Source organism: Gossypium hirsutum, chromosome D03, assembly GCF_007990345.1.
Source record: "Gossypium hirsutum isolate 1008001.06 chromosome D03, Gossypium_hirsutum_v2.1, whole genome shotgun sequence".
Lineage (NCBI taxonomy): Eukaryota > Viridiplantae > Streptophyta > Magnoliopsida > Malvales > Malvaceae > Gossypium > Gossypium hirsutum.
In genome coordinates, this window is record NC_053439.1 from 16,105,836 (window position 1) to 16,130,696 (window position 24,861).

At 33.0% G+C, this 24,861-nt stretch overlaps 3 protein-coding genes across 3 annotated transcripts; 1 reads left to right on the plus strand and 2 right to left on the minus strand.

Annotated features, from left to right (window-relative positions):
• Positions 1–2,583: 2,583 nt before the first annotated feature.
• LOC107950706 (N-alpha-acetyltransferase 50) lies at positions 2,584–7,525 on the minus strand. Its single transcript, XM_041089804.1, has 3 exons — positions 7,118–7,525; positions 3,354–3,476; positions 2,584–3,092 (listed from the first exon to the last, which is right to left on the minus strand). Exons 1-3 carry the CDS (start codon positions 7,269–7,271, stop codon positions 2,875–2,877), a joined length of 495 nt encoding a protein of 164 aa, XP_040945738.1. The 5' UTR covers positions 7,272–7,525; the 3' UTR covers positions 2,584–2,874.
• An 8,022-nt stretch (positions 7,526–15,547) lies between these two features.
• LOC107950705 (aurachin C monooxygenase/isomerase-like) lies at positions 15,548–17,538 on the plus strand. The gene is given in 5 exon segments (XM_041089805.1): positions 15,548–15,890; positions 16,135–16,439; positions 16,568–16,617; positions 16,620–16,771; positions 16,916–17,538. Coding segments are annotated over 5 exon segments (1,251 nt in total). The 5' UTR covers positions 15,548–15,635; the 3' UTR covers positions 17,405–17,538.
• A 1,114-nt stretch (positions 17,539–18,652) lies between these two features.
• Positions 18,653–23,999, minus strand: LOC107950704 (V-type proton ATPase subunit c''1). The gene is made up of 4 exons (XM_016885623.2): positions 23,556–23,999; positions 23,386–23,463; positions 19,207–19,377; positions 18,653–19,120 (listed from the first exon to the last, which is right to left on the minus strand). Exons 1-4 carry the CDS (start codon positions 23,675–23,677, stop codon positions 18,949–18,951), a joined length of 543 nt encoding a protein of 180 aa, XP_016741112.1. The 5' UTR covers positions 23,678–23,999; the 3' UTR covers positions 18,653–18,948.
• Positions 24,000–24,861: the final 862 nt, after the last annotated feature.

Genomic DNA, 24,861 nt, shown 5'->3' on the forward strand with positions numbered 1-24,861 from the left:
TTTTCTTGCAAGATCAATAGCTGGTCTAAGAGGCTTTTTTCCTACTGTGGTAAAGAAATTTTTATAAAATCTATCATTTAATCACTCCCGACTTATGCAGTTTCTATTTTCCTTACTCTTTAGGGCATTCTAGAGGAGATGCAATCTAAAATCTGTCGGGTGTGGTGGACATGCAAAGACAAAGGAAGAGGGTGGGCAATGCTTGCATGGGACAAAGTTTGCTTCCCCAAGGGCATGGGAGGGCTTGGCTTTAGAGACCTTCAGCTTTTTAACCTCGCTCTCGTTGGTAGAAAAGTTTGGAGGCTCCTCACCATCAAAGACACGTTGTGCTATCACGTGCTCAGCTCGAAATATTTGCCTGGTGGCGGCCTCTTCCACCCCAAAAAAGTTGACAAACCGTTTTACACACGGACTAGTATTGCTACTGCTGCTAAGGCCCTCGAAAATGGCTTCGGTTGCCAAGTTGGTGATAGGAACAATATTGATATTTGCAAAGAAAATTGGGGCTTTGAAGGTTTAAACGGTGACTCACTATGCTGCACTATTCTGAATTTTCGTAAAAGAAAAGTGCACGATTTATAGGTTAATAATCGTACGAGCTGGAATAAAAATAGGGTGCATGAAATTTATGGCTGCATTATGAGGGATCGTATTTGTAATTTACCTATTCTATCCAATGGCCCAAACGACAGCATGGTTTGGTCCATAACCCTCATGGCTTCTACACCTCTAAGTCAGCCTATTCGTGGCTTCTTCTTAAGCAGGCGGGTTTTGGTCCTCACAGATTCTTTTGGAAGACTATCTGGAAGCTAAAAACCCTTCCAAATTTTTAGGTTTTTGCTTAGCATGTGGGACATGAGCTTCTCCCTACGAATGCAAAGATCTCCTCTATTCGACAGAACTTTAGGAGGGATTGCCCTAGGTGTGGTGCAAGTGTTGAAACCCTTATCCACGCCCTTAAAGATTGTCCAATTGCTCGAGCCATTATTACCCTCGATGGACTTGATGGTAGGCTTCTCAACAAAGACTACTCATGCTGCATTGACTGGATCGAAGATGCTATGCGTTTATTGGATAAGAAAGCTATAGTAGATTTTATAACAACGTTGTGGAATAGTTGGAACAACCGAAACAATTATGTTTTTCGTGGTAAGGAGGAAGAAGCACAGGTCATTCGGGATAGGGCCATAACTCTTTGTTAGGATTTTCGGATTCACAATATGGTCAACAAGCCGGTGTTACCTTTAACCCCTGCTATTAAGAAATAGGAGAAGCCATTAAGTGGGATAGTGAAGATAAACTTTATGCTATTGTTTCCAAAGATAAAAATAGGTTTGGTGTGATTGTACGTAACTTCGATCCCTTCGTTATTGGTGGGGGCTGTGGTTTCAAAGATGAGAAGATGATGGCAAATTGGGCAGAGCTTTATGCAGTCAAAGAAAGCCTTAAGATTGCGCGCTCCCTTAACATTGCAAATGCCATCTTCGAAACTGATTGTACTAGCCTCGCGAATAGGATTAAGAAATGAATGGAGGATATTACAATCATTAGTCATTGTATTAATGAGTCTTTTAAAACCACGGAGATGTTAAATAATGTTGTTGTTAATTGGGTCAACCGAAGTTCTAATAAGGTTGCAGACTTCATGTGAAATATGCCATTACTAATGATTGTAATTTGGTCTTTAGTATTGATTACCCTACGGAAATCCATGATCTTGTAATTGATGATTCTATTAATTGAATTTTAACCTTTTCGAGTCTTTTTTTTCAAAAAAAGAAAAAGTCTTTATCTCATCAGATTTTTTGGCTAGGTTTTAACTAGCCATGTTCATAGGTTGTAGTCACCTAAGAGGGAGTATCGTAATTCATGCACTTTATATGTTGTAAATGGCTAGATACATAAAAAATAATTTTTAGTATATTTTACGAGATTCATGTACTCGTATGATATATAAATTATGAAATGGATCACCTTCTTCTATCCATGTAATTCATGTATGTGTTATTTGTTGAATTGTAAAATCTATCATCCTTTATGTATTTATAACTCTAGAGTAAAAACATGTTTCAAACAATAAGAGTAATAAAAAAAATTAGTAGCATAACGAATTCCTAAAAAACTAAATTTACTAAAAACACCTTTATTTTAATCTTTCTCTACTTCTCACATCTATTGTTCATATTAAAGTGTTCATGCTACGTTTGGTGAGTATTATTTTTTACATATATTTTAATATATGAACTAGCAATAAATTAATTTAATTGGTAATATTTAGTTAATTTTATGATTTAATTTTAGTAAAGAGTAGAAAAAGTAAATTTCGGAGATTTTATTTTTGACCAAAAATTTTACTTATCTTTCTAATATCGAGTTAAATTTATATGACTATTCTTTAATTTATGTCTAATTATGATAATACATACATAATAAATAAAAAAAATTTATGACCAAAGAAAAAAAAAACTTCTACCTGCACACTAGTAACCAAACCAGATAACAGTGTTGGATATAACGTTAACAAGCAGGATCTTATTTTCTTTTTCCTCTATAAACGTTTTATATGAAATCTGCAACTCCATGAAAACCGAGATAATCCAACTGATTCATTAAGCTACTTTCAAAAGATGACAGCCAATAAATCTGGAGTTTAAATTACAACATCTGCAAATGTTACCGACTATGATCTCTTTTGTATCAAAAATAAATTCATCCCATAAGATAAAGTAGGACTCCGATAAACAAATCATAACTCGTCATAAATGCATTTCAGCATCCTTATCATCAAAATAATCCCCACAGTATAAGAATCAATAAAATTCAATAAGACAACAATGACCGATGACTCCTGAAAACCAGTTTACCTTTTAACTGTTATTTGTTCGCTTGAGATGTAGTGATGAGCTTGGTAAGAACAAAGCAGTCAGGAGGGTCAATGTTTGTGTAATAGTTCTTGATTGTCTCGGTGATTTCAAACCCGAATTTCTTATAGAAGTTGATGGCATCATCATTGTTTGTCTGAACATGCAAGTAAATTTCTTGTATGTTTTGCTTCAAACAGAGATCAAGAACATGGTTCAGTAGCCTCGTACCTGCAAGAATACCAACATTTCAGCAAATTTCTGGACAAATAAGAAACCTGAAGGTACATGGTTTTTAACCAAAGGAACAAATTTTCAGTGAAAAATGTTTGGGACGGTTCTTGCATTTCAATATTTGTTTCTTCAGAGTAAGCTCTCAACATCAGGTTGATTATTCTTTCATGATAGTTATCAATAAGCATGAATCAAGGTTTTATTCCATTGAATCCTTGCAAGACCTACACCAGAAGAAAATTTTATTTGTTTACTCACCAATGCCTAGCCCGCGATATGGTGCTAAAACACCTAATGTCATGATATATACACGGATGGCCCCACCTTCCTTCTTCTCCAGCCGACAAGCAATTGATCCAACACATATGTCACTGTAATATGCTGAGTTAGAAAGCAAAAGAGTGACTGTTAGACAAGACCGAACATGACTTAAGTATTAAATATAACGTATAATGTATATAATTATCATGACAGAAGGAAATGGTATGATAATTTTTCTCCGAAAATTAACAGGTTTTGAAATGTCTACACTTTCAGTGAACAGATATAGACCATAAACCTCAATAAGCAAGTAACTGCTACATAGCATCTTAATTTTTGGAATCAGGAAATGTTAGCTTCGTATTTTATGACTTTCAGAAGTTTTCTAGAAAAGTTTAATACAGCTACAAACATGTCACTGTAATCTGCTGAGTTAGAAAGCAAAAGAGTGACTGTTAGACAAGACCGAACATGACTTAAGTATTAAATATAACGTATAATGTATATAATTATCATGACAGAAGGAAATGGTATGATAATTTTTCTCCGAAAATTAACAGGTTTTGAAATGTCTACACTTTCAGTGAACAGATATAGACCATAAACCTCAACAAGCAAGTACCTGCTACATAGCATCTTAATTTTTGGAATCAGGAAATGTTAGCTTCGTATTTTATGACTTTCAGAAGTTTTCTAGAAAAGTTTAATACAGCTACAAACATGTCACTGTAATATGCTGAGTTAGAAAGCAAAAGAGTGACTGTTAGACAAGACCGAACATGACTTAAGTATTAAATATAACATATAATGTATATAATTATCATGACAGAAGGAAATGGTATGATAATTTTTCTCCGAAAATTAACAGGTTTTGAAATGTCTACACTTTCAGTGAACAGATATAGACCATAAACCTCAATAAGCAAGTACCTGCTACATAGCATCTTAATTTTTGGAATCAGGAAATGTTAGCTTCGTATTTTATGACTTTCAGAAGTTTTCTAGAAAAGTTTAATACAGCTACAAACATGTCACTGTAATCTGCTGAGTTAGAAAGCAAAAGAGTGACTGTTAGACAAGACCGAACATGACTTAAGTATTCAATATAACGTATAATGTATATAATTATCATGACAGAAGGAAATGGTATGATAATTTTTCTCCGAAAATTAACAGGTTTTGAAATGTCTACACTTTCAGTGAACAGATATAGACCATAAACCTCAGTAAGCAAGTACCTGCTACATAGCATCTTAATTTTTGGAATCAGGAAATGTTAGCTTCGTATTTTATGACATTCAGAAGTTTTCTAGAAAAGTTTAATACAGCTACAAACATGTCACTGTAATCTGCTGAGTTAGAAAGCAAAAGAGTGACTGTTAGACAAGACCGAACATGACTTAAGTATTCAATATAACGTATAATGTATATAATTATCATGACAGAAGGAAATGGTATGATAATTTTTCTCCGAAAATTAACAGGTTTTGAAATGTCTACACTTTCAGTGAACAGATATAGACCATAAACCTCAATAAGCAAGTACCTGCTACATAGCATCTTAATTTTTGGAATCAGGAAATGTTAGCTTCGTATTTTATGACTTTCAGAAGTTTTCTAGAAAAGTTTAATACAGCTACAAACATGTCACTGTAATCTGCTGAGTTAGAAAGCAAAAGAGTGACTGTTAGACAAGACCGAACATGACTTAAGTATTAAATATAACGTATAATGTATATAATTATCATGACAGAAGGAAATGGTATGATAATTTTTCTCCGAAAATTAACAGGTTTTGAAATGTCTACACTTTCAGTGAACAGATATAGACCATAAACCTCAATAAGCAAGTACCTGCTACATAGCATCTTAATTTTTGGAATCAGGAAATGTTAGCTTCGTATTTTATGACTTTCAGAAGTTTTCTAGAAAAGTTTAATACAGCTACAAACATGTCACTGTAATCTGCTGAGTTAGAAAGCAAAAGAGTGACTGTTAGACAAGACCGAACATGACTTAAGTATTAAATATAACGTATAATGTATATAATTATCATGACAGAAGGAAATGGTATGATAATTTTTCTCCGAAAATTAACAGGTTTTGAAATGTCTACACTTTCAGTGAACAGATATAGACCATAAACCTCAATAAGCAAGTACCTGCTACATAGCATCTTAATTTTTGGAATCAGGAAATGTTAGCTTCGTATTTTATGACTTTCAGAAGTTTTCTAGAAAAGTTTAATACAGCTACAAACATGTCACTGTAATCTGCTGAGTTAGAAAGCAAAAGAGTGACTGTTAGACAAGACCGAACATGACTTAAGTATTCAATATAACGTATAATGTATATAATTATCATGACAGAAGGAAATGGTATGATAATTTTTCTCCTAAAATTAACAGGTTTTGAAATGTCTACACTTTCAGTGAACAGATATAGACCATAAACCTCAATAAGCAAGTACCTGCTACATAGCATCTTAATTTTTGGAATCAGGAAATGTTAGCTTCGTATTTTATGACTTTCAGAAGTTTTCTAGAAAAGTTTAATACAGCTACAAACATGTCACTGTAATCTGCTGAGTTAGAAAGCAAAAGAGTGACTGTTAGACAAGACCGAACATGACTTAAGTATTCAATATAACGTATAATGTATATAATTATCATGACAAAAGGAAATGGTATGATAATTTTTCTCCGAAAATTAACAGGTTTTGAAATGTCTACACTTTCAGTGAACAGATATAGACCATAAACCTCAATAAGCAAGTACCTGCTACATAGCATCTTAATTTTTGGAATCAGGAAATGTTAGCTTCGTATTTTATGACATTCAGAAGTTTTCTAGAAAAGTTTAATACAGCTACAAGCCAACGACCTAGAAGCTCAAAAGCACAGCAGGGTTAAGATGGATGTATTAGCATTCCGTAATACGAGGACAAAGATAGAAGAGACGGTCCAATGTTGAAGATCCGTAATGGATTTGAGTCTATGGCAGCAGAAGAGATAATTAATAGTTGCATAGTAGGAACATATATGCATGTCTTGAAGAGGATGAATGGCACAGATGATGACACTTTTCTTAAGTTCAATAAGCCCAAAAAGTTGAAGATTGGGGAAAAAAAAGGTTGAAGGTGTTAGTTATCAAATGCTGTGGGACACAGTAATTAGAACAAGCAATATATATATAAGAAAAGGTTATTAAACCTAAAACCATGAATCCAACATCAAATTACTTTCAAAACGGGTTCCCCTGAAACAATGCAAGGGGCAATTAATCAAATATAGAGGTTAATGTTTCAGGAACAAAGACTGCCAATTTCATTACCTAATTAAACATAAGGGCTGCAGTTTGGTCTTTCATAATAGAAACATAACCAATGGAAGTTTCAACTTCAATTAAATCCCGTTGCTAGGCTTATAAATTCTTATTAAACTACTTATGGATCATATGTAGGCCCAGAAAAACTGACATTTTGCAATGCAAAGAGATAAAACCCTAAAAATGCAAAGCCAAAACCAAAAAACACAATAAAAAAAATTCCCATATTATGATATGCAGCAGGTAAACGGAAACAACAAATTACCCAATAGATGGTATACGCTAATGAACAGAAAAGAAAAAGCCATGATTGAGAAAAGCCATTGCAGAGAAAGAACTAAACAGCATGGAATAAACAAAGAGAACTAAGCATCGTGTTTTCAATCTAAATAAGGAAAATCCAGAAAGGAATAGGCAAGAAATAAGGAGCAGACCAAGCTTGGTGAAATCGCCAGAAGCGAGAGCATCGGCGTAGTACTTGTCGTTATAACGAACAGGGAAGAGAACAGTGTTGAGCTTCTTCAGCTGCATCACATTCTTGTCCCTCACTCCGTCTAGTGATATTGCAAATTCTCGGCCACCCCCCATTGATTACTTTATGGGTCGAAGAAAATACAAGATTTTTGCTGAAACAATGGTGGTGATTGGTGAAGGAATGGTACGGACCAAACTGGAATTCTTGTATGTACAACAATGGTAGGCTTTTATACCAAAGACAAGGAAGGATAGGGAGGAAATTTTGGGTTTCCTTCATTTTTCTAATTTATTTTTGTTCGTTTCCCACGACTTTTCATGGTTTATTATTATTATTATTATTATTATTATTATTATTATTTATGCTTTCCTCTTCAAAGCTGGGATTGGGCGTCTAGAAAATATGCCAGCAAATGTCAAATGTAGTTACCAACGATAAACTTGTATACATTTCAAAATTATCTTCATAGAACAGTCAAATCAAACAATAACAAACGAATTCCATTTCAAATTCTTCTTATAAATAAAAAGAGAAAAAATACATAAATTTTTGAGGACCATAAATAGCACGTTTGGTTCGCTGTATTGGAATAGAAGCGTAATGGAATAGAGGCATAATAGCAAATCAATTGTTTGGTTGAATGTAATGGAATAGAGGCGTAATAATTCTTGTGTTTGGTTGAATAGAATAGAGGTGTAATAGCATAATGGAAAAAATTAAAATGACTAGAATACCCTTAGCATAAATTTGTTTGGGTAAATGATTATTGTTGTTATTTAAATTTTAATAAGATTATTAATATCAATAATAAATAATTTAATCATATTTAAATATAATTATTATTATTAAATATATTATAATTAAAATATATAATTTAATAAAATTCTTAATAATCAATATTCTTATATGAATTTACTCAAATCATAATATATGATACTATAAAATATAAATTAGCATAATTATTATTAAATATATTATAATTAAAATATATAATTTAATAAAATTCTTAATAATTAATATTCTTATATGAATTTACTCAAATCATAATATATGATACTATAAAAGATAATTTAACATAATTATTATTAAATATATTTTAATTAAAATATATAATTTAATAAAATTCTTAATAATTAATATTCTTATGAATTTACTCAAATCATAATATATGATACTATAAAAGATAATTTGAAATAATTAATATTAAATATATTTTAATTAAAATATATGATTTAATAAAATTTAAAATAATTATAACTAATAGATTTTCTTATATGAATTTGTATAATTTAAAATAATTATTATTACATATAATTTAATAATATATAATTTCATAAAATTATTTATAATAAATTTTCTTATATGAATTTATACAATTTAAAAAAATTAATATTAAATTTAATTTAATAATGATATATAATTTCATAAAATTCTTAATAATAAAATGTTCTTATATGAATTTACTAAAATCAAAATATAACTTGAGAATTATATTCTGCATAAACATAATTAACTTATATTAAGAAAAGTTTAGATGAAAATGAAATTCTACATCATAATCCATATGTTATATAGTTTTACAACATCAAAAAGTTTGAACATTGATTTTTAATGGTCAGAAAGAAATCTTCTGACTCATTCCAATCGCGCAATAGAAGGTAAACTAAAGAAAACGATCATTTGAGTTGGATGATCTGGAATTTTACTCAAAGCTCGATACCGCTCATCGTCGGTTAAACCTTCAATTTCCCATAAGGTTGAATATAAATTTGAAGCTTTCTCATGCATGATTTGGAATTCTTCTGACTTCTGTTGAACTACCACATCGGAGGCAATACTCCTACTGACTTGATCGCCAACGGCCTTGATGTTTTCGGCCAATAAAGTGGCAGCCTCATCAAATGAAGAATACATATTATCACGAGCATCAGATTTTTTCTTTCTCTTGTTTGAAGATGAGGAACCCCCTTGGTCTCTATCTCGTTGCGGCTCCGCAGCACAAACATCCATGTCATCCAAAGAGATGTCAGCTTCGCAGTCATAGAATGAGTTTCTTTCTTCATCCATTCCTATAGTAGGTACACCCTCAGCATTTATTTCTTCAAGAACATCGGCAGTTGTTTGAGCATCTTTCCCAGTTGCTTGATCTCTTGCGTATATGGTAGTAAGCTTGTCGTAGTAAGGGAAAGTACGATGTCTGAATTGAGCGGCTTCTTTGTGACTCTAGAAAAATGAGGAAATCATATTAGTTATAAGTTTGGTAAAAATAAGATAATAAAGACTTGAAATAATCTTACCTTTAAATAGGAGTCCAAACCGCATCTTCAGCAACAACAAGCTGCCTATGCTCGTCCCAACCAAAACCGCTATTGTTTTGGCCATTAAGCATGTCATAGACGATTGACCACTCCCTTTTTAGTAACTTAATCCTCGATTCAATATTAGATCTCGCCTTCAACATTGCATTTGGTAAAACCTTTTGTAGCATTCTTTCCAACTCGTTTAAATAACCGGCTTTGAGCCCGGTATCAGCATTAAATGTTCTAACATTGTGCAGGTCCACCATGCAGGAAACCAATGTTGCATCTTCTTCTGAAACCCATTTTCTTTTGCTTCCTCGAGAAGCTTGAGAAGAAGCATTTGATTCTAGAACACCTGACATAATTATCTTAAGAACAAAAAGAAACAAATTATATTAATTTCTATTTTAATATCATGAATCAAAATGTGAACACTTTATAAAATTATAATTAAGTTCAATATCATGAATCAAAAGCTCCATACCACAAAAAAATTAAAATTATAACACATGCTGAATGAGAAGAAATTAAATTATAATTCAACAAGTTTAGTACAATACAAAAATCAATACAAAAGCTTCACAAAAGTTTCACAAACTAATTTCTAGATGCTTGCCTTTCATCGAACATTTGGTTGGCTAGTTTCATCCTCCAAGTAGCCCAAGCATCCGATGGATGAATATTTGTGATATTCGGTTCATCGTCATCCACCACATTACTAGGTAATCCTTCTCCGACCTCCGCTTCAATGGGATCAATACTCATATGGGTTCGAATAAAATTATGGAGCAAACAACATGCAATAATAATTCTATTGTGCACCCTTACAGGATAGAACGATGGACTCCTAAGTATTCCCCATCTAAGTTTTAATAACCCAAAGCATCTTTCAATAACTTTACGTGCTGAGGCATGTTTCATATTAAAAAACTCTTGCGGAGAACTTGGCTGATAAGCCTGACGCCACTCGTTCAAATGATATCGTTGTCTTCTAAAAGGTGCAAGAAATCCCTCACAATTTGTGTATCCAGCATCAACTAGATAATAGCAACCTATAAAATAATTTTTTTTTAAAATGATTAATTCAGCACAAAAAGTTTGATCTTAATGAACAATATCAAAGTCCTCTAACTATCCACTTTACCATGAGGAACTTTTAGTCCATGTCTTCTACTAATGGCATCTCGAAGAACCCGTCCATCGGCAACTGAACCTTCCCAAACAGGAAGAACATAAACAAATTGCATCTCAGGTGTACAAACACCTAGCATATTTGTTGCTATGTCACCTTTTCGCGTTCGATATCTAGGTTTATCAACTGTTGGAATCTTGATGTGGGTTCCATCAAGAGCACCTAAGCAATTCTATATCACATGATATAAAACCTTGAGTTAGAATACTAATTTAAATCTAAATCAACTAAATGTTGTACAAGCTATATATAAAACTCAGTCCAATACCTTAAACCATTTCCACCTTGTGTCAGAAGAATCGGCTGTAATTGGCTCCGGCTTTTTAAATAACACATCTTATAAGCGTATGACAACATTTAAAACACTATGAAATGCTCTGCTAACAGTTTCCCCGGACCTTCTAAAGTGATGCTTGATAACTCAATTTTTCAGGTGATGGGAGATGATATGTAAAAACATTGCTACTTGCTCATCAACAAGCATGTTTCTTGACGACTTCAATCCCCCTATCGATTCTAACATCTCATATAGTTTAAAAAAGGCAGTTCTATTCATCCTAACTTGTTCAATACAAGTCTCGTCACTAGCATATACAAGCCTTTTCACATAATCCCGTTTTGCATAAAAATCTAAGGTATAGGACCTAATCCTTGGTCTATAAGTCTGTAGACTAAGGTTGGCACCCATTCTAAATAAGAACCAAATCGCAATTCTACAGATTTCCAACCATATTGTCAATGCAATACCAATTCTTTTACGCCTCACACTTTGTGCAATTAAAGGCAGACGAGCCATTACTGCAACATATTAAAATTAGAACACACTATCAAAGAATTGAAGTTGCAATTACACATTATCAAATAAAAATAAACAATACAAATTTAGAACACACGAAGCAAAAAAGTATCTACTAAATGATATCGTTGCAACTTTAATTTCATTTATTTATCAATCATAAAGCATGTATAATTGACCTAAAATTAATTGTTGGTATATGTATAATTGACCTAAAATTAATTGTTGGTATTTGTTAGATTATAACTAAACTCATTACAATTTAAAATTATAAAGCATGTTCAAAGTTTGAACATTGATTAGTTTATTTATTGATGATTAGTTTAATTAAGGTGACCTAATTTTAGAACAAATAAAATAAAGAATAAGGATTTGGTTTAATAATGAAATTGAAGTTTTAAAACTTTTATAACATTTTAAATTTAAATTTCATTTCGTATAAATATATTGATTAGTTCATTAAAGCATGTTCAAAGTTTTAACATTGATTAGTTTAATAAAGCATGTTCAAAGTTTGAACATTGATTAGTTTATTTATTTATGATTAGTTTAATTAAGATTTTTCTAATTTTAAAACAAATAAAATAAAGCATGAGGATTTGATTTAATAATAAAATATTAAAGTCCTTATTTTAATTATTGATTAGTTTAATTAAGGTTTATAATTATTGAAGGAATTGCTATTTTCGCATGAGAACTAATAAATTTAAATAAATCATAGTTCAGCCTTCATATCAACAACAAAGTTAAGAGATTTTGGTTGGCCAAATTAAAAAAAAAATCCTAAAAGGATTAAATTGTATTACTAAATAATTAGAAGGTTTAATACTGCAATAAATCTATTTTTATTCAAGGGAAGCTAGATTCCTGCTTGCCCTCCCTTATATTAACTATAGTAATTAAGGTATCAAAACTTGTTTATTTTTTATTGCCATCTTTTGATTATTTATTTATTCATTTTTGCATATTTTGGTTCTTCTTATGTGCAACAAATTTTGTGGTATGATTGAGAAAAATATTTTGTTAAGCAAGAAAAACTGGACTAAGCGTGATTATCTTTACAAGTATACAATCAAGAAGTTTCATGTAATTTGTATCACAGTTTTGCTTGCTCTAGAATTCTCATTTTGAGTATGAAAAGTTTTAGCGAATGTAATTTTAATGGCAGTAAGGTTACAAGGTGGTTGTAAGGTTGTAATTATGAGTGTAAGTCAATTTAAATGAAAGTTATAACATATTACTCTGAAAAGCCAATTTTTTTGAATGCTTTTACAATAATTAAAGGAAAGGTATTTTAATGAAATTAATTACTTGCTTTTACAAGTTTTAGCGAATGCTTTTACAATTTTTTTGAAAGCCAATTTGAATGCTTTTTTTGAATGCTCTTTGATGAAATTAATTACTTGCTTATTTTAATGGCTGACTTTTTCCTTTGTATTATTATGGTTTATGTTCAAAACACATGCTCTTGAAATCATACTCTTATCCCAATCTATATGCCTATTATAGCACGGTTTTAAAATTCTCATTTTATACATTATCACTCAATCACAACTTGGTTGACATTTAATAAAATTAAATTATTATAAACAGAGTGGTCCTGCAAGTAACTCGTTTACAACATTTGATTTCCATTTTCATATTCTACTGACTAACAAATCAAGAACAAATCAAGTTCCAGTTTCATATTCTACTGACTAACAAATCAAGAACAATTTCCAGCAACAATCAAAACAATTTCCAGAACAAATCAAGAACAATATCAAAACAAATGCAACAATTTCCAGTTTCATCTTCTACTAACTAACAAATCAAGAACAATATCAAAACAACTACAACAACTTCCAATTTCATCTTCTACTCACTAACAAATCAATAACATTTTCCAGCAGACTATCAAAACAATTTCCAGAACAAACCAACAAAATCTTTATCACCTATAAAGTCTTCAAATATGAAGCAAGTAATCTCATATTTCAAGTCAAACAGGCTGACTTTGACTAGAAAACCATGGTCATACACATCTTAAAACAATATAAGGCCTGTTACATTAATGTATCTAAGAATGTTTGAATCAATCTCTCTTCTAAAATATATAAATCCAATTAAAATCTTTGCAATTTTGAAGGTTTTTGGAACTATGGTATTTTTGTTTTGCAGAGTACTAGGAAACATTGTTATTGTAATTGGCCTGTATCTAGTCTTATGGGGTAAGAGCAATGACCAACCTCAATCGACACCGGACATCATGGTGGTGCGAGCTGATCAACAAATGGCTATAATTAATGGTCATATTGAGAATCCAGATCCTGAGTTGATTCCGGTGGCGCGAGCCAGCCAGCAAACGGCTACAATTAAAGGGAATATAAAGAATCCAGATCCTAAGTTTATCACTATAGAATGATGATCAGGGATGAGACCCTAAAATCTAATCGAAGTAGCTGTTAGGAATAGATAGGAAGTTTTTCAGTTTTTTATTTAAGAACATCAGAAATCAACCTCTGCTACATGAAAATTGAATTAAATATGAAATGAACATTGATTGCAGAGATTTGAGATAAACATCTAATCTAATCTAATCTAATCTAATCTAATGATTGTAGCTTAAGACTTGGATTGAATATTCCAGGTTTCAATTAATAAATAATCTCAGCACAGTATCTTCTTGTGCTAAATGATCAAGAAAATAATAAAGGGATTCAATGATAACAGAGACAGAGATAACAAATCTATATTTCAATCATATACATGCACAACAGTTGAAGATAAACATCTCTTTTACTTCAATGATATATGATGACTCAAAATTCATATTTAAATTTTATGATTAAATCGATGAAGAAGTCAATGCACTAACAAGGCAGTGATTCGAATCTGCTTACATGCAGAAAAAACAAAAGACACTAACAAGGCAGCCAATGAAACTCATTACAGAGAGAAAAAGACACAATTTTATTTCAGAAAAAAAACATTGTGCACAATGTATCAATACATACTTGCCTGACATAAGCCTTTTGCATTACATAACAAAGGAAAAGAAACAGCAATAAAAACATGCAATCGGGGAAACTAACCTGTAATGAGCAAATTGGGGCAGAGTGCGATGAAGAAGAACCTGTAATGAGAAAAGGGGAAACCGATTAGGTGAACAGTGCAATAATCGATGAAGAAGTCAATGCACTAACAAGGCAGTCATTCGAATCTGCTAACATGCAGAAAAAAGCTAAAGACACTAACAAGGCAGCCATTGAAAGTCATTACAGAGAGAAAAAGGGAGTTAGAAAAATTAAAGCAGTTTGAGAGCAAAAGAGAGTTAGAAACCTTTACCTTTCAATTGCAGTAACCTGGAAACCCACCAACTAAGAGAAATCGAAAGAGTGACAGAGAGAAAAAGAAAAGAAAAAGGTTGACTGGTTGAGAAGGCCAAGCGTAAAATGTTGTAAAGAAAAAGAAAAGAAAAGGTTGAGAGACAAAGGGAGCAAATCGGCAGAAACTGAGCAAATCGGCAGAAGCTAGAAGGAAGGAAGAGAAGACGCAAAGAGAAGACGATCGGGAGGGTAAAACAGGGAGGGTAAACGAAGCAGCACCTAAACTGAGCAAAATGGGGGATTAGAAATCGGTGGATTTTGGGGATTAGGTCAGTAATGTATTAGACCCGTAATAGCAATACCATGAACCAAATAACGGATTAAAGAGGGATTAAGTGGGGCCCACCAATTTAGCAATACACTCAACCAAACATGCTGTAATTGATTCTCACCTCCAAGCGGATACCACATATTATTCTTACGGTTAAAAATTATTACTCATTTTAATAAAAGAGATCTAATTCATGTATAACCCTTAAAAATTATGTATTTCTATTTTTCAATTTAAAAATCGTTTATTCATTAAATTTATAAGTATTTTTTTAATTAACATTTGTTAACAGGTTAGGATTGATAAAAATAAGTATGATAATTTTTTACATAAACTACCAACAATTATAATTATTCAACTAGGACTTTTAAAATGAAATGGACTAAATTTCAAATTCTATACAATACAGGGGCTAAAAGCATATTTTAACCTATTCTTATTCACGTCTGCATCTACGACTACAATCAAAGAGATCCCATTGTCACATGCTCACCAACTCCCTTTCTTCACCACAAATTCCCTGCTAAACCAGAGCGGGAGAGCTCTAGAAATGGCTGAGAAGCAGAAGAAGAAGAAATCAAAAGTAATCATCGTAGGAGGGAGCATAGCAGGGGTCTCATGCGCCCATGCGCTTACTTCAATAGGATGGCAAGTTGTGGTGATCGAGAAAACTGCCGCTCCCCCAACCGGTAGCCCAACCGGTGCTGGACTGGGGCTGGACTCTTTGGCTCAAATGCTCATTACTTCATGGATTGCTAATCCCCAACTTCTCCAGCACGCCACCTTGCCCCTCACAATTGATCAAGTAAATGTCAAATCTTTTCACTTTCCCTTTACCAGATTTTCACTCACATTAGCTATGCAGTTTCTTAATAATTGGGCCTATCTAGATTGAATCTTGTGGTTTCTCGTATTAATTTGACATCTACATGACTACTTTGCCGGGTAGTTTTATCAGTCGGTAATCTTTACATTACATGATTGGTTGCTAGTTTTGTTACTATATTGTGTTAAAAGTGCCATTTTTTGTGGAAATGTGTTATTAACAGAACCAAGCAAGTGATAGTTCTACAAAGGTGAATTGGACACTGACAAGAGATGAGGAATTCAATTTTAGAGCAGCACATTGGGCTGATCTCCATGGCCTTCTATACAATGCATTGCCACCAGATATATTCTTATGGGATCATCAGTTCATCTCTTTCAGCATTTCTGAGGACAAATCCTATATCAAAGTTAAGGCTATAGTTCTTCGAAACGACAAGATCGTTGAGATAGACGGAAATTTACTGGTCGCAGCAGATGGGTGCCTGTCTTTAATCCGCCAGAATTTTCTCCCAGACCTTAAATTGAGGTATATTTCAGTATGTGTAGCTTAATAAAACTTTAAATTTGCTCCTACTTTGCTGACTGCAGTGCTGCATGATAAGTATCTTTTGTTAAACTGTGAGTTAACGTATAGCAATGCAACACTCTTCGCAGGTATTCCGGTTACTGTGCATGGAGAGGGGTTCTTGACTTCTCAGGAAGAGAGGAACCATTGAAGGCATCAGAAAAGCATACCCTGACCTTGGGAAATGCTTGTATTTCGACCTCGGCTCTAGAACTCATTGTGTGCTTTATGAACTTCCCAATAAAAGGCTGAATTGGATTTTCTATGTCAATCAACCTGAGCCTGAGATAAAGGTGCTTGCTTACTCTAATCTGATACATTTTGCTGCTTACATAGCAATTACATGTTATATTAATGATGTTTTCAGGACAGCTAAAGTCGGATACGATCGTACTGCTTTGACATGCCTCTGTATTTTCTTTTTGCTGCATGTACAGAGAAATTCAGTTACTATGAAAGTAAGTGAAGACATGATCGAAGAGATGATGAAAGAAGCAGAGAAAGCTTGGGTTCCGGAGTTGGTTAAAGTGATGAAGGAGACCAAGAACCCTTTCTTAAATGCCATATATGACTGTGACCCTCTAAGGCAGATCTATTGGGACAATGTCGTGTTGATTGGAGATGCTGCTCACCCAACAACTCCTCATGGTCTAAGAAGCACAAACATGTCGATACTAGATGCAGCAGTTCTTGGCAAATGCCTCGAGAAGTGGGGAGTGGAGAATTTACACTCAGCTCTGGGAGAATATCAGTCGATTAGGGTACCTGTTACCTCTAAACAAGTTCTGCACTCACGGAAGTTGGGCCGTATTAAGCAAGGCTTGCATCTTCCTAATCGAGAACAGTTTGATCCGAAGAAAGCAACTTCAGAGGACCTCAAAGATCTTCAACAGAAGAACATGCCCTTCTTCACTAGTGTTTATTAATTACTTGATTCTATCTTACACCGTGTTCGACTCTCAAAGGATGAAAAATAAAAATTGATATTAAAGAACTCTGCAGAATACCTGAACTGTAAGAGAAACAATTTCCTTTGATCTATACATCGGCCCTCCGGTCAGAACATGGTGCATATAACTAGGTAACTTTTTGCTGTTGACCAAAAACGGGAACTTTTATCAATAGGTATAGTATATACATAAGCAGCAAGGAAAAAATTTTCAACCATAAAAATATCTTTTATATTTCATCATATTATTAAATATTTTAAAATATTTAAAATATGTAATTTATATTTATTAGTTAAAAAAAGTTACTTGAAATAAAGTGGTGATATTTATACATTTAAAAATTATTATAATTTAATTTACCAGTTATTATTTAAGAAAAAGTTTGATGTTAACAAAATTTTGATAATTTTAAAATAGAATTATTTGTTGAATGGAACTCTAAGAATATTAATATAAGAAAAAGTTGTGATAATTATAACTATATTTTAATTTACATTTATTAATTAAAAATAATTATCATTTAATTTTGGCATTATTATAAAAATGACATTTTTATTTTTTATTTAAAAAATTGTGTTACTTTTATATATGTAAAATAGAATTATTAATTAAATAGAACTCTAAGCATTTTAGTTATCACTTAATTACTATTGTAGTTAAATTATCACTTAAGTATTATAGTTATGTACGGATTAAAATTTAACTTTAGCTTTATAGGTAGGACGCAATATTTACTATATCCGATCAAGTAGCATCTGAAAAAAATTACTGATAAAAAGTAAAAAATTATTAACAATAATAAACTATAATTATATAAAAAGAACATTAAAGCAATAGTTCTTCGAGAAGACAATTTTAAATCATATTTGAACGACGACACCAAAAGTAAACATAATATTATTTTGGTAAACATTTTTTGTATTTGCTTTTTCTCAAAATTGTATATTATTTTATTAGTTTTATGTATTAATTCAAGTTTTATTTTTGTTATTTTATTCTCTCAAGTATTTTTTTCAAAACTAATTGAACTTTAATATATATTAAATTAATTTTTAAAATTATAAAAAATATATTATTTAATAAATTAAAAATATATAAAATCACGCATAGAACATACGACATTAGAAACTAGTACCATAAAAAATATTATTCAACAAAGTAATATAGGTTCGATATTATCTACCAAAATAATACAAATGTAACGTGAGATTGAATCCAATGAGATTAAAAATAACAATAGCGATGAGATTAATTATTATAGTCAAAAGAAATTCCCAGTGCCACAACTCATCCTCTTAACCATAAATCATGGTTTTCATAGAAAGTTTTATTTCTCACTCGACAAATGTGTTATAAGAACGAAAAAGAGGAGACACTTCCAAGCAAGTTTCTAAATAATACATACTACCAATAACAAAACAAAAGAAAAAATGTGAATTTCATTTCTGATATAACCGACACATGAAACAAACAGGTTTGCATTCTTAACCCAATAGCTATTTTCTACTAAGATCATGAAATTAGACCGATTTTGCAGGCCATGTTGCTTGAGCTGACATGATTATACCTACAATCACCCCGAACAGTCCAAGTGCACTGCCAAAAATCTCAATCACAAGAATCTTCACAAACAGTGAGGAGTTTTGTGCATCAGACAGCGCACAGCTACTTCCAATTATTCCAACACACAATCTGTCCCCAAAACAATCTATAAGTACACAGAAATAAGCAAAATATTAATTTAGATTAAAGAAAACATTAAGGTTAGGGAGGCACACCCGCAAACAAGGTTTGCAAATCCAACAATAATTCCTGAAGCAAAGATTGCATATCCAGCTCTAAGAGACTCTGGTTCATATATCTGTGATGAAGGAACACTCTCTAACTTTGTTTGTAAAATAATTGCCACAATAACACCATAGATAGCAACAGCTTCGCAGAAGATCACGCTGCAATGACAGTAAAGAAGAGCAAAAATTACTATTTCCATAGGGCATATTACAGCATTTCAAAATCAACAATGCTGAGAAATGTTTAACCTAGATTGAGACATATTTTAACAGCACCATAAATTGAAAAAATTCGCCTCAAAAGCATGGGCACTGTTTAGTATCTTCAATCCTATTCCATGACTCATAATTGTCCCCCCATTCAGCAATACACTCTAATTTAAAATTCATCCAACAGACAGACAGTACACACAACACCTAATCCCATAACGAGAAACTCTGAGGATAAGCTATGATATGTAAGTAGAAACTTGAGCTCATACATATGAGGCACCTTTTGTTGGACAAAACTGTGAGGCCTTTAGGACAAAGTGGATAAAACCTCACGGGTTGGTGCTGTCTCACAGTACATGAATAGAGTTGATTAAATAACCAGCAACTTGTCTCAATATTTCAATTGCAGCCGGGCATATGAAAATTTGTAAGGCATTAAATGGGAAAAAGCCAGAGTCAAATTTCAAGTGATTGATTAACTAATTGGGTCCATTAGATAGCTAGCCCGTATCAAGGTCAGAGCCATTTATTTTGCGTATATCTTTTTACTATTTTACTGTTTCTGTTAAGTCGTTGGTAACAGCAGAGAGGTGAGAAATGAGTGCACCAAGAATCTTGGAATATAACGAGCAAAAGGATCAAAGAATAGAGGGATGGACTATCATTTGAAAATTCTCTCTCAACAACATTGGCATCAAAGCTCTGATTCCGACACCATAGTTGATGGTGTAGCTACCAGAATGCAAAAGGAACTCACCCAAGTCCAACTGGACTTAGGTAAGACTAAACTCGATGTGCAGCAACTCAATAAGAAGTTTGTTGACATTTGAGCAAAGTTGAAGCATGATTTATAAAACTTCTTTGATTTGATGACCCAGAGGACAATCAGATGAAGCATCTAACACAAGGATCAACTAAGAGTGACACTAGGAAGACAAGCCTTTACTCCAATTCAACCAGGGTATTTGGATCAAGGGAATCACTGTTTCTTCAAGTGAAATACCCCAAGTTCAATGGTGAAGATTTTAAAGGGTGGTTGCTCAAGCTTGAGCAATACATTGTGGCTGCATGAGTAGGTAACAACCATACGGCCAAGGCAGTAATGCTAAACTTGGAAAGGACGTGCCCTTCAATGGCACCAGTACTAGGCTCAAAATACGAGGGGGTCTGGATAATCTAATATGAGCTACTGGGAAGCAATGAAGGCTCGTTCGCTCCGGGAGAATATGGTAATCCCATGGAAGAGTTGGTCAACCTAAACCAATCTGGTACCATTGGTCACTACCATGAGATATTTGTAGGTATACTCAATTTACTCCAGCTTGATGACACTTACACGTCGATTATTTGTGTTAGCAACATGAAACTTAAGATATCTCAATCTTTAAGGCTATTTATATCCAAGTCCATGAATGAGGCCATGCACTTAGCTAAACATATCAAGGCTATAAACCCTAACGACAAGAAAACACCTATTTTACCTACCTATAAACCAACTTGCCTTTTTCTTTGCCAGACAGCCTATACTTCCACTAAGCCATGATCCTTACCACCATTGCAACCTACTCCAAAAATTCCACCAAATTCCAACCTGAACCTAAAACCAAACACCTTAAATACTGACAAAGGTCCCCCTACCTATAACCAATATACCAACTACAAAAACAAAAGGCTGACAGAAACCGGGGGAAGAAGGAAAAAGGTCTCTGCTACTGGTGTGGCTTGAAATTCTCATATGGTCACAAGTGTATGAAACCCCAACTCATTCAGTTATTAGCAGAATCTATGGACGAGAAGAGTGAACCTAAAGTATTCTCGAACTGTTGAGACAACCTTGATGCTCTAGCAGTTGAGAATGAGTGGCCAATATTGTTTCTCCAGGCCATGATGGGGTCACATGATTTTCAAACTATGAGAGGCAATGGGAAAACTGGTGAGCATGCCATCAGTATACTTGTGGACTCTGGTAGCATTCATTAATTTTATTGACACTAGAGTGGTTAAGCAATTGGGGTTAAGGGTAGTACCTGGACCTAGAATGGGAGTGACATGCAAACGGTGGAAACCTATTTACACTGAGCAAATGTCTAAAATTACAATGGTCAGCACTGAACATGATGTTTTGCTTAGACTTTATGGTTCTACCCTTGGCTGGCTGTGAAATAATATGAGCACAATGGTTGGTCACTCTTGGACCAATCCTATGGGATTTCTTCTCACTAAGCAATTTGGAATCAATGATAAGTCGTACAAGCTATAGGGAGTTCAAGCTACTACAGCTAGCTTATCATCTCAGAAAGTTGCTACTGAGTTATTATTGTCATTTATGTCAATAGAAGCATCACAACCTTGTGCTTATTTGTTAACATTTTCAAAACCTCTTACCTTATCTAATTCTATCATTGATGAACAACAAATCAGTAACAAGGGGCAGATGATTAAATCAATGCTCTATGAGTTCAATCATTCGTTTACACTCTTACAAGATTGCCACCTGTTAGGATCCAAGATCATAGAATCTCACTGAGGGATGAGAATCAAACTATAAAAATTAGGCCCTCCAAGCATCCTACTGCCATTGAAAGGTTGATAGAAGAAAAGCCAGACAATGGTGACCTTAGAAACAATACCAACTCATTTGCTTCTCCTGTAGAAATAGTGAATTTGAGGACCATTTGCTACATTTGAGAAAGGTCTTTGCAGTGTTACAAAAAACCAACCGTTCCTTAAACATAGAAAGTGTCTTCTTGCTGCTCTAGAGGAGGAATATTTGGGTCATATCATTAGTGTTGTAAGGATGACTATGAATGCTAGCAAAGTACAAACAGTGCTAGATGGCTTACCCCATGTCATGTGTAGACAGATTGTCAAAATATGCACATTTTATACTTGTCTATACCCTCTGTTACCAAGTCTTCATCAACTTTTTAAGCTACATGGTTTACCCCATATCATAGTCTTCGATAGAGATAAGGTATTCCTTAGTACCTTCTGGTAAGAACTCTTAAAGACTGGACTACCTTAAAGTTTTCAACATCCTACAACCCTCAGGCACATTGAAACCTATTTAAGGTGCATGACTAGTGAGACAACTAAAGAGTGGGCCATGTGGTTACCATTGGCTATGTATTGGCTACGTATTGGCAAATTTAACTCATATCCCTTGTCCGTGCTGTGTCGACACAGGAATGGCTTCCCTTTTTCCGAGTCTGAGCAACAGAGGTTGCAAAGTCAAATTTCATGTTATTTCAAATTAGTTAAATTAGTTGTAATCAAAAGGGGCCTGGTTGTAGTGGGCCCATTAGTTAGTTAGCCCATGTCAAGTCCAGAGTCATTTACTTTGCAATTATCTTTTTACTATTTTATGGTTTCTCTTAAGTCATTGGTAGCTGCAGATAGGTGAGCAATGTGTGCACCAGCAATCTAGAATATAATGAGCAAAGGAATGAAAGAATAGGAGAATGGAATTATCGTTTGGAAATTCTTTCTTTCCCCCTTTCTTCTCTGTTATTCTAGTACTCTTCTTCTTCCGGTTACACATATGACATATCAGTATCATCTTGGGACAAATTCGAGGCCAGCGGAAACACAAAAAGAGATAAAAAGGGGATTCATACAGAAGAATACTAAAATTATAGCTACTCTTGTTACTTATGCTTGACGTTAAAACCTTATACCCCAATTGAATTTCCAAGCAATAAACATTATAGAGAACGAAAGCCTAGGAATCAACAAACTTAAACAAAATTGAAGGGTGACCTAAAATTTTCTTGCTTCCTAGTTTCCCCCTAATTGATTTTAGAAGGCCAGTAACAAAATTTAATTCAATCCAATAATTTATAAATTGTAAAACAAACTTAATCAATAGATTAGTGTTTATGAAAAAAAATCGATGCATTTACAGATAAAATGACACAATAACTGCGAAAACCATAAGAAAAGAAAAAAATTTACCTAATAAGATTCTTGGAAGTGATTCGAGGAGCTTTAATAGCGGCACCGATCAAACTACTCCCAGTTATGTAAATTCCCCTATGAATATATATAAGCAATTTAACACATATTTCATGAAATTATGCGTAAGATTTATAGAAAATAAAGAATATATATATAAGAAGGGGTACCAGGCGGCGCCGAGGACGGAAACGCCGATGGCAATGGCGATACCGACGGCGGAGAAAGTATAAGGTGAAATCTTGACAAGAGCAGTGGACCAGGAGCTTGAGTCTCCTAATGTTGCTGCCATTTTTCTTAATTTGCTTTACTTCTTCCTCTGATGATTTGTTGCCCTTTGAATGGATCTAATGAGATCAGGGAAGAGAGGAGAGAGAAAGAGTGAGAGAGAGATCTTTTTCCCAAAAAAGAATAATTGAAGAAACAAAAATACAGATTTATGTCCCCGACTCAGTAAATAAAAACGAAATTTCGTGCTTTGGGTTGAGATACGACGTCGTTTTCTCAAATTTGTTATTGGGATAAAGCAACATTTAGTCCCTAACTTAACAACTTTTCAACTTAATCCTTACATTTTCTTTTATCTAGATTGATACTCAAACTTGGATTTCATCAAACAATTTAGTCTATTTTTGTGACACTTAAATGATATGACATGACACTTCTGATTGTGTCATATCATTATTTGAATTTTTTTCTGCTCCATTTGCAAACTTTTTAAAAATTTAAATTTGAATTTCAATAGTAATGTAAATTGTAAGAATGAAATGCATATATTATGTACAAATTAATTTAGATTCAAATTAATATATATTAAAAAAAATTATAAAATTATGAATTTGTCAAAATTAAAAATATTTTAAGGATTTTGAGTTCTTTACCAAACATGAATATGAGAAATGAAATAGTTTACTACTCAATCTATACTAGTTTTAAAATTCAAATTTAAAATTTGAAATCCTAATTCAATAAACACTGCCTTAAAGATAATGTGTCTAAATTTATTAATACCAAAACACAAAACAACAGATGATAGGTTAAATTTTCTCAAACCATTGAACCAATGTCTACGATTCCATACCCTTTTTTGCGAGATAACCAGCCACAATATTCGCAGGTTGACGGACATGCAGCAATCAATATGAGTGAAATCTAGAAGAAAGAAATTGGACATATTTAATGAGACATCCAACCGAAGATTAAACAAGACTAGATAATTGAAGCTTGTATGGGCATTTGCCTTCCACCTACACATTCTAAAGGCCCAAAGCAAAAAGTAATAAAATCGTCAAATATTCAAATAATATGCAAATGTATATAATCGTCAACAAGTAATAAAGTAATAAGTAAAAATTATCGTCTCTACACAAATTGTATAGGCAAATATTGTGAAAAATAAAATCTTAGCAAATTGGTGATGGAAGTAATTGTGAGTAGATTGAATTAACTAATTAATTTAACTAAAACTTAACTAAG

What these genes read in the sequence shown, in the direction of transcription:
- LOC107950704 (XM_016885623.2), bottom strand. Translation starts at nt 23,677, where the DNA reads ATGGCAGCAACATTAGGAGACTCAAGCTCCTGGTCCACTGCTCTTGTC. An exon ending in ACTTCCAAGAATCTTATTAG is followed by an intron (nt 19,378 to 23,385) that starts GTAAATTTTTTT and finishes CTGTCATTGCAG; the next exon opens with CGTGATCTTCTGCGAAGCTG. An exon ending in TTTGCAAACCTTGTTTGCGG is followed by an intron (nt 19,121 to 19,206) that starts GTGTGCCTCCCT and finishes TTTTGGGGACAG; the next exon opens with ATTGTGTGTTGGAATAATTG.
- LOC107950706 (XM_041089804.1), bottom strand. Translation starts at nt 7,271, where the DNA reads ATGGGGGGTGGCCGAGAATTTGCAATATCACTAGACGGAGTGAGGGAC. An exon ending in TGGCGATTTCACCAAGCTTG is followed by an intron (nt 3,477 to 7,117) that starts GTCTGCTCCTTA and finishes TTTCTAACTCAG; the next exon opens with CATATTACAGTGACATATGT. An exon ending in ATATCGCGGGCTAGGCATTG is followed by an intron (nt 3,093 to 3,353) that starts GTGAGTAAACAA and finishes GTATTCTTGCAG; the next exon opens with GTACGAGGCTACTGAACCAT.